Genomic DNA, 13,965 nt, shown 5'->3' on the forward strand with positions numbered 1-13,965 from the left:
AACCAACAGTTTTTGGCACTTCACATGTGTGGATTTCACACTTCTTTAAAGGCCAAATAATTAATAAATAAACAGAGTGTTCTTAGCAAAGTTTTTCATTAACAAGACTCTCCTGGGTTAATGTTGAGATTAGCTTTCTTTTGGACCAGGTCCATATTCCTGTGGCATTTGGAGGTCGGTGTGAGTAGGAAGGGGAGAGGAGGAAAGGGGCATGTGCTGGTCCCCCTTGTGCCAAGTTAAGAGAGCAGAACGAGGGTCTGGAAAACTTTGCTGCCTGTCATTGCAGTAGTCGTAACTGTAAAGGGGCTTACGGGTTTCAGGTGATACTGTTGGTGTTGCCCACTTTATACGATCTTTTTCTAGATCATTTTTTCTCTGTGTAGGAGACCTCACTCGGTCATTTATTAAAGACATTTACTGAGTACCTACTTAATAGGTGCCGGATCTACAGTCAGAGAGAACTAGATAGATTGTTTCTATGGAGCAGTTATAGCCCTAGACGGGGAATGAATAGTCCCCTAGATGAGTAATCCTTGTGTAGAGCAGCAGGGGGTATGCTGGGCATATGAGAAAATGACTCACTCTGGATGGGTCCCAGAAGACCTTAGGGAGAAAATACTTCAGTTGGGGCTTACAGGGATGAGTAGGAGTTTGCAGGCAAAGGAGAAGGGAAAGAACATATGGTCTGTGCAAAGGCATAGAGGTACGGAAAAGCATGATAGTGACCTTGGGAAGTCTTCAAAGTTCTTTGTGCTAGAATAGAGGAGCCATCTACACAAATGGGCTAGTAGGCCTAGGTACGGGCTAAGGAGTGTGTGTGTTTCTTACAGTGGCCAGGGACCTGTGGATGTGAGAAAGCAACATAATCAGATGTGGCTTTGAAAGAAAAGGCAGATGCCCCAAAGATGAGTGAAGATTTTCCCTGAGAGCCTGTGGTAGGGGGTCTGTTTAGGTTGCCGTCAAGGGCAACAAGCATGGGTTCCATTCAATCCCACATGCACCTATATTCAATCCCGTCTACACCTTGAGTGTGTATAGACACAGAGCCTACCTTTAAGGAGCTTATGGTCTGTTACACAAGGAGTCTTACTAGAGCCAGAATGTGGGCCGTGCCTTGACACAGGCAGAAGTAAGGCATCGTGGGCCCAGAGCAAAATGGTGATTCTCTGCTACGCTCCCGGCCAGAACCAAGCCATGCTGAGTGATGTGTTTATAACTCACACTATCTATCTTCTGTTACCAGTTTGCTCTGTTGCGCTGTGGTCTTTCCCAGACGCTGGTCTGCTAGGTGAGCTCCAGGCTCCTGACTCTCTGGCTCACTCTTCACATGTTCCCTGCCTTGTGCGTGTTTCAGACGGGGTTTCATGGAGGACACCCCCTCCGAGCTGGGCCTGGAAGGATTTGTTGATGGATCGTCCTAACCGTGAGCAAAACCTCTGAATGGCAGGACGGTTCAGGGAACTGAAAGCTACATTGTGCGTTTTGATGGTGGCAAAATGGATTCAGGTGATGGTGGAGGTGGAATGTCATGAGAACGCAAAGTTGGGGCCAGATGGTGGAACAGCATTGAATACTATACTACGGTGGTTTGACCTTTAGACTGTAGGCAGTCAGCCATTAAGGTCTTAAAGCAGTAACGTGGCTAAGCCAGAGCTGTGCTTTGTAGGTAGCCGTGGACAGGATGGACTAGGCAGAACAGGGGTATAAAGTTCAGCTCTTCATTCGAGAATTTAAAAGGTGATCATCCAGCATCTCTTTACCGCTTCGCAGAGAATGGACCACCAGAGACGCTTTCTTCATTCATATTTATTTTCCTTCTAGACATAATTACAGCAAGGATTTCTCTCCAATGTAGAAGGACTGTGTTCCATACAAAGCATTGGGCGGTTTTACTTGCTTGCCTCTTTGGCCCTTGTAGTCTACTCCGAATGTGCAGTCTGTCAGCTGTCCCGCTAAGAGGAAGGACAAGACAGCGTTTTATGGGGGCCATCCCTTGATAATGTTATCAGCCGCCGTTGACTGGTAGGAGCTCCTAGAAGTGGGATTTGAGTTCTCTCCAGGCCTTTTGAAGGGGTGTGAGGAGTCAGTGCCGACTTGCCAGAGGTTAACATAGCTGTCCTCTGTATTCTTTCTGCTATGGCGATTGCTTCTAAGCCCCTGAGCGGAATGCAGACACAGGTTCTTTAAGGGACTTGCCAATGTTCACCTCCTGAAGGCCATCAGTCCATTCTGTAAACCTTTAGATTGGGAACACACAGCACCAACCCCTCACAACCCAGAACAGGCTGTCCAGCCCTTTCTGGTGATTTTCCACGTTGGTGCTGGTTTTTGGTCAATGATTTATATCAGGGATTAACCGAGACACTGAACTTCCTCATTGGTAGTGCTCTGGGGTTGGTTCAGATGCTGTTTTTTGTTTTTTGGTTTGTTTGTTTGTTTGTTTGTTTGTTTGTTTGTTTTTGGTGACCCTTCCTTTATTCCCAAGCTTAGCTTTGTACCCTCCTCCCATTCTGGTTGTCCATCCCTGCCATTCAGTCGTTCATCAGTGTGTACTTACTCTTGAGGACATGCTGTGTGCTCGGCCCCGGGGGTACAGTGATGCACAGACCCCAATGTGTGGCCAGTGCTCCTGTGGAACTCCCTGTCTGGCAAAGTGGGAGGGGTAGGCATTTATCACGGAAGCATTCGGATACGTGGGCCGCATCAGCTGTGGTGCACGAGAGGCACAGGCCCGGGCCGGGCGACTGGACTCCATTGTCATGAGGGTCCTTCACAGGTGTAGGTTCCTTGAAGGCAGTGGCATCTTCATACCCCCCGTGATGCTGGCATATTGCTTGTGCTCTGCAGGTGCCATCAGTTGTCTGACTAGACGGTGACTGACCAGCTTCAGTAGGCCTCCTTTTCCTCCCCATGTTGCTGGTGCAATGGCAGCCATGTGGAAAACAAGGTTAATTGTTAACTCCTCCCAGGTTAGTTAATAAAGACCCTTGACTGCCTCCTCTGGCAGCGTCCATCCCTACAGACTCCCCATAGATTCAGGAGGAGTATGTGTCCCTTGGTGCCCACATCGTCCCCTACACTTGTGCTTTTGGTGTTGACTTTCAAAGCATAAGAGAATTTTTCCTTGAGAGGAACCTCAGCTGACAGGGAAAAAAAAGGGGCGGGGGGGGGGATTCGTGGCTACAAAGTATTTTACCACCACCTTAGAGAATCTTGGCCGAGAAAGTACTTCGTAAACCGTCTCTCTGTAGGGCGCCGCTCCTGTGTCGGAGGACAGAGCCACGTCTCGTGGTCTCGTCACCTTGCGTCTTCTTTGCTTCTTTCCACTGGGACATCTTTCCCTTTTCTGTGTTCACTTTATGTTGATGATCCCGTGTCATAGTGCATTGATTGCAGGGATGTAGCAGCCCTGCTTCTGCCCCTGTCAGTGACTCACTCCACAAACACTGAGCTGCCTGGGAAGGGGAAGCAGAGAAAAGAGGAGTACCATTGGTTCTTATTTTCAGCGACTTCTGGTTGGAGCCATGGCGTGTACCGAAACAATAGAATATAAGGCAGAAAGGATATGAACCAGCAGCGAAGAGGCCCAAGTCAGAGGCTGTGGATGTTTAAGAAAAAGGGAGGCCTCTTCTATCCAGAAGGCTCACGAAGGACGAGGCATTTGAAAGATGAGCAGAATCCAGATGTGCAGAGAAGAGTCAGGGCAATACAGGAAAAAGCAGTTGTGCGTGCGGGTACAGAGCTTGGAAAGCTCAGGGTATTAACAGGGAAGCTTCTGGTAGCCAGTAGGGTCATTGAGCTGAGTTAGGGTTTGTGAGGGGCTGTGGAAGAAGGCCCTGAGGTCTCAACCATAGCATCAGTGTCTGTTTGATATGGCTTCGTTCTAGCAGTCTGGAGAAGTTGGAGTTTCCTTTCTGATTTTCTACGTGGTTAAGAGACGTGGGGGATCCTCAGGTATCCCTCCCAGCAAGGAGAGGGCCAATGTGCAGTGACCAGAGCCCCTGCCCTGCCCCTGGGGTGGTCAGCCCTCCCCTGGTGTGAGTTTGCCTCTGAACCCCGGCTACAGCCATTAAGAGAAGGTTCCGTGCCTTACTTCTTTCTTTGTGGCTCCCTGCCTCCATTCAATTACAAAGTGGCTCTTACGCTGTGAAAGCCCAGTGTCTCTGGGCTACAATTTCTAGCCACAGACCCTGCATTTGCTGGGCCTCAAACATGACCTTGAGGCCACATCCCATCACACACCCAGCCCACAACAACGTTAACCAGTCTTCTGTCTGGGCAAGGCAAGCCCTGTGCAGACTCCTCGCCTTTCAGCTGGAGTCTTGCTCCCTGTTGTCCCTTTTAGCGGGAGATTGCACGGCCATCCGGGGCACGGGAGCAGCGATGATGGCTCACTTTCAACGCTGTTATGTTCTTTAAGAGAAAGGAAGAATAAATAAAGGCTGGATTGCGGTGCCTGGTGAGGATCACGGTAGGAAAGTGACGAGTCGGGCTTTGTCTGTCTTTGCTGCTGCCCGCTGCCTGTGGGAAAAGCAAGGGCAGCCACAGCTGCCGAGCCTCAGGCTTAAAGAAGCAAGGGGGTGTAGGTGTCTAACGGACATCTTATGCCCCAGAGTAGCTACAGTATAATGACACTTAGTGGTGAAGTGTGACATTGGCACTGAGCTCTATAAGCTATCACAAATATTGATAGAGAAGTGTGAAGGTGAGGCGTGAATGCTGTGGGCGCTGACTATCGGGTCAGAAACTCTTGGGCCCAGAAAGGAAGTGTGGGACAGTCAAAGGAGCTTCAGGGCCGGCAGGTGTGGTTTTGTGGGGTTCCACGTTCCTGCTTCTGTGTGTAAGGAAATGCCGCTCTTCCGTGTGGCATGGCCTTCCTCCCATGCCCCTCCATTCTGCCTGCCAGAATCTGTCTTAGCACTTCAGTTAATGATACTCACATTGAAGTCTTAGGAAAAGTGTTGCCATGCCTGCGGAAACCACCACAACACAAAACGCAACCGCAGCAATAAGATAAGAGCTCGGCGGATGGGCAGAGGAACGGAAAGGCATGTCGAAGCAAGTATAGAAAAAGCGAAGGAGGTGGGTACGTACGTAGTGTGTGCTGTGAGATTCTGCAAAAAAGAAAAAAAAATTCTGTATGTCTGAAATTTTTCATAATAAAACGTGGGAGAAAGTATCATCTGTCCTTAAAAGCCTAGATGATGTTCCGGTACTTTGGGGACAGCTTTCTAGACTTCCTAAATTACGGTGTCCGATTGTCCGTGTATGTTATCAGACCCTCTTCCATGGCGGTAGTCCTAGTGTGACCCTTGGAGCTGGTTGGTGCTTTTATCTTAGCTTTTGTGTTGGCCAGTGACCTCCTTGTGGGCAGGCAGTCTGTCTTCTCTTTATATCCCTGATGCACCAGGCAGGCATCGTAGAAGGTGCAAAGAGGTGGTCCCCACCTGCCAGTAGGATTCGTTTAGGAATGTCATGCATGCTTAACGTTGCCATTACCTTTATTGAAAGTCCTGTTTGTAATGTAAGGTTACTGGACCACCGTGTGTGTGTGGGTGTGGGTGTGTGTGTGCGCGCGCGCGTGCATGCTCACACACACACTCGCGAGTGTTTTAGAAGAAAGAGAAAAATTAGGGTTAACATTTCCAATTCCCAGCATTCTGATCATGACTGCAAAACAAGACTATGCTGTGTGACCCAAGGCCGGCTGCCGGTTACATCGGTGATTGTGGGTGCCCAAGCTCCCAGTCCTTGGCAAGGGAATTCTGGACTATATGGATCCACCCCATTTGGAAAGCCGTACTATAGAAATATATATAAATAGGGCTCAGATGTTCTTGTCAAGGTCACTGACCAAGATCCATTCAGAACCTTGTTGATTTCCCCAAAATATGTCCAACCCCGGGGTTGCCTAATAGATACCCCACGGTCATTTGGAATGTCATCCTTGTTTCCATAATGGTAGGCATATTTTAATTCTGGGCAGATTTAGAATTGAAAACAGAAGATTTTAATAGAATCAAAGCTATAGTGTTAATATTTGACTCAGAGGATTTATACACATTTGATGTTTCAAGTAATTATTTAAAATAATTTGGCCCGTGCCACGGGTGAGCCTTTATTTCCAAATTAAAATGTGCAATGAGGTAATTGGTTTAGACTTGATTTGGGGGAGGGTTGAAGTCTTACTAGAATTGTAAGCAGTATTAGAACATTTAAGATAATTCGTTAGGTTTCTAAGAGTTGTTTAAGGGAAGGTTTTGGAAATTCAGTCAAACAATTCTAATAATTAAAAGAATTAAATATATTCTAAGTTAAATACCCAGTTTTAAACGTTTAAAGGACTTTCAATTAGCTTTGTAAAATGGAGCAAACATTATTTGAATGGCCCTTTGAATGTGGTTATAAAAATTATAAGGTATGTAAGTTGAGCTTAAAACTTAAGGATGAACTAGATAGAGTGTTTACATCTGTTTTTTTTTTTTTTTTTAATGTTTACTTTTGAGAGAGAGAGAGAGAAAGCCTGAGTGGGAAGGGGCAGAGAGAGAGGGAGACACAGAATCCAGAGCAGGCTCCAGACTCTGAGCTGTCAGCACAGAGCCCAATGCGGGGCTCAAACTCACGAACCACAAGATCATGACCTGAGCCAAAGTTGGTCATTTAACTGACTGAGCCCCCAGGCGCCCCTTGTTTTTTAAATAAATGAATAAAATACCCATTTTTAAAAACCAGGTAAGCCCAAATAGTGTTTCTGCGTACAAAGCTGCCCGCATGGTGATTAAAAAATTCACACGAAATAAAGTGATTAACAAACACTGTACTTACTAGATCAGGTGGGTGCTCAGAGTTAGTTGAATCTGAATTTAAAAGTCGAATCAGCGGTACCCCTTGTGGAGGCAAGAAACACACAGAAACCTCAAGTTAATTACCCTTCACGGCTTCAAACATGGTACGAAAGAAAGAACGCAGGGTTTCGAAAGGTGATCTTACTTACGTAAAGAACAGGGACGTGAGAGTCACAACAAGCTTCAGTGAAATGGTGGCTGTCGTGTAGTGCTCTGCGCATGCTAGGTGCTCAGCGAGGCCCTGCTGTAGACATGGTAATGTTGAGAAGTTTGATTTGACATCATTTAGCTCCGACGGGTATCATTCGCACGGACCGCAGGGTTGTGTACGGCCAAATGTGGCTGACCTGGATGTTCATCTCCCCGCGGGACCACATGCCATAAGAAATCAGTTATGGAGGTTACGTGTCACACAAGTCACACAACCGCGTCTGCTTTCACAGAAGACGGGTATGGGGGCAGGGCACGTTCCTGCCATCTGGACAAGGTTCGGGTGAAATTGCATGTAATATAGAACCCTGGATTTATTTTGTTCTGGCCACTCAGACAGCCCTAAACAGGGCTCACAGTGAGGCCCTGGGCTGGAGGATGCTTGGCTCGTCTGCAGACATTGTCATTTAGGTCTGGCTTCTGGTAATGAGGCACTCCTGGCCGGGCTGTGCTGTCAGCGAGCCTTTGAGACAAATTGCAAAATCTGTACAACCATTTGAGAGATGGAGAAGCAGACCCGAGGACCCTACAGGGGATATTGGTAGTTCTCAAAAGTTTGAAACCGAATGCTCAGAGAAGCAGTTTAAACCTGAATTTAGAGGTCCTTTTCCTGTGGTTAAAGTGTAAGTTCAGACAAGAATGAGGATGTGAGAGGATCCTGACGGGCTGGAATGATAAACTTAATCTAACAGGATGAAATGCAGTAGCAATAAATGTAAGCTTCTGTATTTGGATCTGAAAAATCCCAACTGTGCATGAAAAGACTGGGCACAGAGGTAGAGAGATATATCTGAGGAGTAGTCTATATGAAAACGACCTCTAGGAGTTCAAGTGACGTAAATTGACAGTTTATTGTGGGTCCCCAAAACCAAATGCAGTCTTAGGCTGCATTAACAGAAGTAGGGTATTTAGGATGAGGGAGGTGATAGACTTATTCTGCTGTGGACTTGTCATAGGAAGAGCACCACTATGGTTCTGGGCTCCAGCCTATGAAAGGAAATTAGATAAAGGATGCTCACCAGATGGCTGTGGTAGTATTCCAAAAGCTGCCACAGGTAACAGGAACAGAGGAAGTTTGGCCTAGGTACAACTCCAGGAAGACCTGAAAGTTGTTAATATCTGAGAGTCAGTCACGTGCATAGCCTCGTTCATGTGAAGAGGAACAAGGAGAACCTGGGGTTGAAAGTTCTAAGAAGCTCCAAATAAGGAGGGTCTTTTGTTTTTTTGTGGTTTTTTTTTTTTTTTCCTTTGAGAGAGAGTGTGTGTGAGCAGGGGAAAGGGGCAGAGGGAGAGAAAGAGGGGGAGGGAGGGAGGGAAGGAGGAGGGGGAGAGAGAGAATGAATGAATGAATCTCGAGCAGGCTCCATGCTCAGTGCAGAACCCCACATAGGACTTGATCCCATGATCCTGGGATCATGACTTGAGTTGAAATCAAGAGTCAGACACTCAACTGACTGAGCCACCCAGGCGCCCCTTTTCATTCTTAAATATGGTTTAAGATAAAGTGGACTGCTTCCTTAATTCTATAAGTGCTTGGTTACGTTTATAAGACTCTAGGCTTCTAGCGGTAGGAGCAGATGACCCAGAGGAATCTCCCAGCCCCAGGATCCCACAATTCCTTTGCCTTCCAGTGGTGACCCTGATCTGCATGGTCCTAACACAGACATGCACGGACAGAGCCATGATGACAGGAACCTTCTAGGCAGTGCCGAGGGAGTCTTCAGAATCCTCAGACGAGCTTTCCACAAGGACACTCTTGGGTTGATCCTCATTAGTGCTGCCAGTTTTTTACTGTGCCAGGGGAGATCTGGGGGGTGCGGTCCCTCTCTGTCACCAGAGGCTGTGTTATTGTCTCATTGGTTCTTTCTGTGTGCCCAGCAGTGTGTTGGGTGCCGGGGAGGCTTTTGGGGAACAGACAAAGCTCTTGTCTGAAGAGGTTCAGTTATGCAGAAATGTCTGCAAAGTAAGGCAGCACAAATGAATTCTACAACCAGCTCTACAGCTAACAAATGTGGTTAACTGAACGAGAGGGCTTTTATTTCATGTAGTGTTATTAATACCTTTCCCCACTTAGTTTCGGGGACACATCCTCCCATGACATTATAGTTCTTCGAAGTCAGATTACCTGTTTGTGACATCTCCGTCTCCTGGTGGGGTAAAGCCGGGAGATTTTGCTTATTCTTGTAGGCATTTTCTTTCCCCTACAGGTTATAAAGCTTTGAGGTAGTTAAGTCATTTCTTTTTCTTTTTCATGAACATGATCTCGTGTATAGTTAGTTACTAGGACAGTGACATCTTTCGGGAATGTCGTTAGCCCCTTGTTGTAGGGTTTCTGTGGTCACAGCAGGTCAGTCTCCGGTGGCTCTCATGACTCTAACTGGAGTGAACTAAGGATGGAAACTTGGGTGCAGCGAAATGGGCATGGAAACTAAGACGGAAACAGATTTGTGGATTCCCGCGCAAAGCCTTGTGTTTGTTGCTCGTACAGGTTGACCACCTCTTTAGGCACAAACGTGTAAAGAAACAAAAAGGCACATTTCTACCCTCAGTTGCTGATCCTAGTAATTAAATGCCCTTCATCCTAATTTCCCCTAGCAAATATTTTTGCAAACAATCGTACTGTTTTATTTTTCTGGCATGAATAGATACACAGCTCCAACTTTGAAAATTTTTTGTTCTAACTTCTTAGCTTTCAGAGGCTTTTTTTAAAATTTTTTTAAGTAACCCATCTTATTGTAAATTCTTCTTTCTTTCAGGTAGGAATGAATTGATAGCCAGATACATCAAACTCAGGACAGGCAAGACGAGGACCAGAAAACAGGTAAAATAACGTACCTGGACACTGTGCATGTCAGCGAATGGCCCGACGAGGCATTTTGGCTGCACTGGCTGGCTGTGCTTTGGCTCCTAGGAGCCCCCAATTTGAGTTCCCTGTAAGGACGTCAGTATTGGAGGTGTTTCCAATTGGCTCAGTTTTTCACTGTTCATCATTTCAGTGACCCTTTACGATGTGGTCTCCAGAGTTCTTTTTATACACACATGGGAAAGTCTCACTGCCAAGGACAGTGTATGCACTGGTCTGGTACTGTACTTTAATACTTCTGTTTCTTTCCCGAACTGCGCATCTGTAAATGCTACAGACGCTGCAGGTGCAAGTACACTTGGAAGTCACGAAATTTTGAGATTTTGCGCATTGTAAAATCCTGGAACAATTCTGCATTAGTCATCATTTCGATGCAAAAGTAACACTGGCAGCCATGACTGTTGGCCTGAACATAATACTGAATGATGTGCGTCCAGGGAACTGTTGCTCCTTAAGCTATGGCTTTTTGTCAGTAGCTGCTGTGACTGAAATGAAGTTATAACTTAAATACCTTTGTGCAGAGTAGCGTCAGGAATTTTCCTCTGCCCTTTGTCAGGGCTCTGGCTCTCTCCTCGTTCCTTCTGACGTAAAGCGGTCCAAATCTCTGACCCAGTTCAGAACTGGAATGGATGAGCAATTCGTGTTTAGCTAAAAACGGAGAAAGAAAGAGAGAAAGGCAAAGGGGGGAAGAGCTTCGAACAAACCTCATGGGTGAGCTGTTAACAGAGCAAAATTATTTTTTAATATTGACCTATGCTGATCTCTCTGGCACGGATTTTGAAAACTATCATCGTACCAAAAGGCAAGCTTAACTGTGGATCTCGTTAAGTATGAGCAGCAGACTCCAGTTCTCTGCTCAGCGATGAGTTGTTTTCATGAGTGTTTATGACGGGGAGAGCTTTTCCCCAGGAATGTTACATGTGCCCCCGCCAGGAGCCCGACTGCTGAGTCAGCACAGAGGGCCGTGGCTTCCTGCCAGGGCTCAGAGGCAGGGCACTGTCTGTTCGGTGCATGCTCCCCCCACCCTGTGACAATGGACAGTGGCCCTAGGCAAGTCAGAGAATCATGTAATAACAAAATTAGGGGGAGAACAAGTAAAAGCAGGAGCCGGATGGAGGGGTGACGATGATGGGGGAGTTCCCGCTTCTCTGTACTTTAAAAAAAAAAAAAAAGGCAACTTGAAAACAAAAATCATTGAAACTCAAAGATAAAGCTAAAGATAAAAGGATCTTTTGTTACCATAAATCCTGTTTTTATAGTCAGTATAGTGTTCGAAATGGAATAACTGCCTCTCAGTCCGAGTTGCTGAACTTTTCAATGGAGGGTTCGAAATTTCCGAAATAGATCCAGTTCCCAGCATACTGAAAGCGGTGGACCTGGGCTATCTCTCTGCTGGGTCTGTGAGCCCTAGTCCCATGCCCAACCCCTTCACCGGGGACTCTTCTAAATTTAACCAAATGTAACCCACTGAAAGAGATGCAAATTTGTTTACCCAGTGGAATCATTGTGTTTCCGAAGCTGGGCTTGGCTTGGTTTCCAACACCCCGGCATCCTGGGGATGTTTTTAGGCAGCAGTTGGTGATACCTCTCCAATGTGAATTTGTTGTTCAGCAAATCGTGTGGTTTTCAACCCAGATTTTTAACAGGATGGCTGGCTGGCTGTATTCACACTTTTCGCTTTGTAATAATATGCAAATCCACTTCGCGCCCAGTCAGTACCCAAAAGAGTGGAAGGATTGAAGATATTTATAAGGGGGGGGGAGAAAAAAACCCCTCTGCTGACTGGGTCTGTCCATTTCTCTGTGAGATCTAATTTACATGTCGGTATTATTTTAACATTTGCTACAGAATCCAGAGCTCTTAATGAGATCAGAATATAACCGACAGCTTCGGCTTTTTGATTCTGCAGAACGTGCTAATTTATGGATGGTCTCTTCTAAATTGAGAAGGAGGGATTTTCCCTCCTGATACTGAGAAGCTATAAATATTTTCATTTACCTCTAGCCCCACCTTTTAAATTTCATCAGGAAAACAACTCCACTCTCCCCCTCTCATCCCGTGCCCGTGATTTCTCCCTGGTGAGAAAACTAAAAGCAGCCTAACTTTCATCCTGAATCAAGTCACTGCAGTGATGACCCAGTCTGAAAAGCTTAGAGCAGCGCTGGGGGCTTGGTGTCTGGCTGGGACTGTGTATTTCCTAACTGCAGAGCTTTGTTGAGATGCAAATAACCTTCCCCCAACCCCCACCCCAAAACCCTCCCAAGGAGTAGCGATTTTATATTTGATTTCCTTTTTTTGTTTTGTTTTGTTTTGTTTTGTTTCCCCTCATAAACCCGAACAATGTAGGTGTCTAGTCATATACAGGTCTTAGCAAGAAAGAAAGTTCGAGAAATTCAAGCCGCCATTAAGGTACGTCTGGCTTGCCCAGTTGTAGGGGGCTTTTCATCTCCATGGTTACAGGCTTTTCCTTTGTTTTCCTCCCTTCCCCTACCCTGCAGGTGTCTAGTCACATTCAGGTTCTTGCCAGAAGGAAATCTCGTGATTTTCATTCCAAGCTAAAGGTATGCGCTTTCCTGCTTTTTGGCTTGTGGTTGCTATGCATCTCACTTCCTGTTTTCCATGGTGACTGGTGAATGCCTGGTGCTGGGATTCTCGTAACCTAGTTTCCTCGCATGTGAGAGCTGTTTACATTTCTTTGTGTCTAATCTCTGTTTCTGTACTAGCCTCACATTAAGCTTAGTGTGTGTGTGTGTGTGTGTGTGTGTGTGTGTGTGTGTGTCCCTAATAACAATGCAAATGCAGCAGAAAGCTGGTCTTGATAACTTTTCAGCTCAGAAACATGATTTTTTTTTTTTAACCTTCAAATGTCCACCAAACAGCCCTGGGCTGGGAGAGGAAAAAAAGTCCAGAGACACAAAGTTAGCGTAGAAATAGTTAAAAAAAAAAAAAAAAAAAAAAAAAAAGTAATAAAGTAAAATAAAATGCATCACTTCTAGAGTAGTTCTCATGATTACTTTAAAAAATATTTAAAGTCATTTTTTTGTACTTGTTATGTATTTTAGAGAATACTTATGAAAATATGTCTTTTCATGTAATTTTTCAAGTATTCTTTCAAAACAGTATTTTCTGCCAGATTTCTTCCACGTTGCTCAATATTGTTGCGCTCTGTTATTAAAAAAGAAATTTGAGGTGAGGCCTTTAAAAAAAATCTTAAGAGATGGGAAGGCTCTTAATCAAATCCGTGTTTGCAATTCCATTTCTACTTGAGTTTACTTTAATTGTTTTTTACATGTGTCTCATTTTCTAGTCTCTGAAAATATATTTCACAGCAAAAATGGAGGCATTGACATTTTTAAAATGCAAGTTCTCTGTATTTTCTCCCCTTCCAAAATTTGTAGTAAAAGATAAGTGACTTTTTCTTTCCATAATGCCCCATTTTAAAAATGCAAAGGAATTATAGTTTACATAGAAGAGCTTTACTTTATAATAAAAATGAATTTGTGGCCCATATTGTTGCCCTTCCCACATGCCTTTTTTTGTTGTTGTTCCATTTTGATTTTTTCCATACATTAATTAAATTTGTTTTTGTTCTAAACCTAAAGAACGAAGTGCGATTTCACAGCACTGAATGCTGAACACTGGGATCCTTCCCAAAGTCCTCCAACTTTTTTTTTTTTATGCAAACAAGGCTGGCTGTGGAACAGGACTAGCGACCAGGAAGGAGCATTTGGTGGCCCTCTGCAGTGGGCTGCATGCTGGCTCGCTCGCACGTGTGGCTGATGGTGGCTGGCTTTTAGCTGACTGGCTGAGCAGTTGGAAGATTAAGATAACTTCACAGATCCTGCTTTTTAACCAAAGGTGCCGTCCTCTCTATGTGGATGTAACTCCCCCAGCGTTCGCTCAAGTTCTGACTCTGTATCTAGTTTCTCTGCGCTAACGAATTAATGATGTACAAACAAGTTTACAGACATCCATTCTGTGTTTCCATCCGCGATGTTATGAATTGCTCTATTTCTGTACCGTCTGTGTGGTTCCTACATGCTCACC

At 45.4% G+C, this 13,965-nt stretch overlaps 1 protein-coding gene across 9 annotated transcripts in view; it reads left to right on the plus strand.

The window, feature by feature from the left end:
• TEAD1 (TEA domain transcription factor 1) overlaps positions 1-13,965 on the plus strand; it is a 261,367-nt gene that overhangs the window by 181,158 nt on the left and 66,244 nt on the right. For 4 of the 9 annotated variants that reach the window (XM_042959707.1, XM_042959708.1, XM_042959703.1 and 1 more), the window contains 2 exons: positions 9,812-9,876; positions 12,417-12,479. In XM_042959707.1, the coding sequence (XP_042815641.1) occupies positions 9,812-9,876; positions 12,417-12,479 (128 nt within the window). Of the gene's footprint in view, positions 1-9,811; positions 9,877-12,264; positions 12,328-12,416; positions 12,480-13,965 lie in introns of all 9 variants that reach the window. The other 5 variants (XM_042959706.1, XM_042959705.1, XM_042959701.1 and 2 more) reach the window with 2 other exon arrangements.

Source organism: Panthera tigris, chromosome D1, assembly GCF_018350195.1.
Source record: "Panthera tigris isolate Pti1 chromosome D1, P.tigris_Pti1_mat1.1, whole genome shotgun sequence".
NCBI lineage: Eukaryota > Metazoa > Chordata > Mammalia > Carnivora > Felidae > Panthera > Panthera tigris.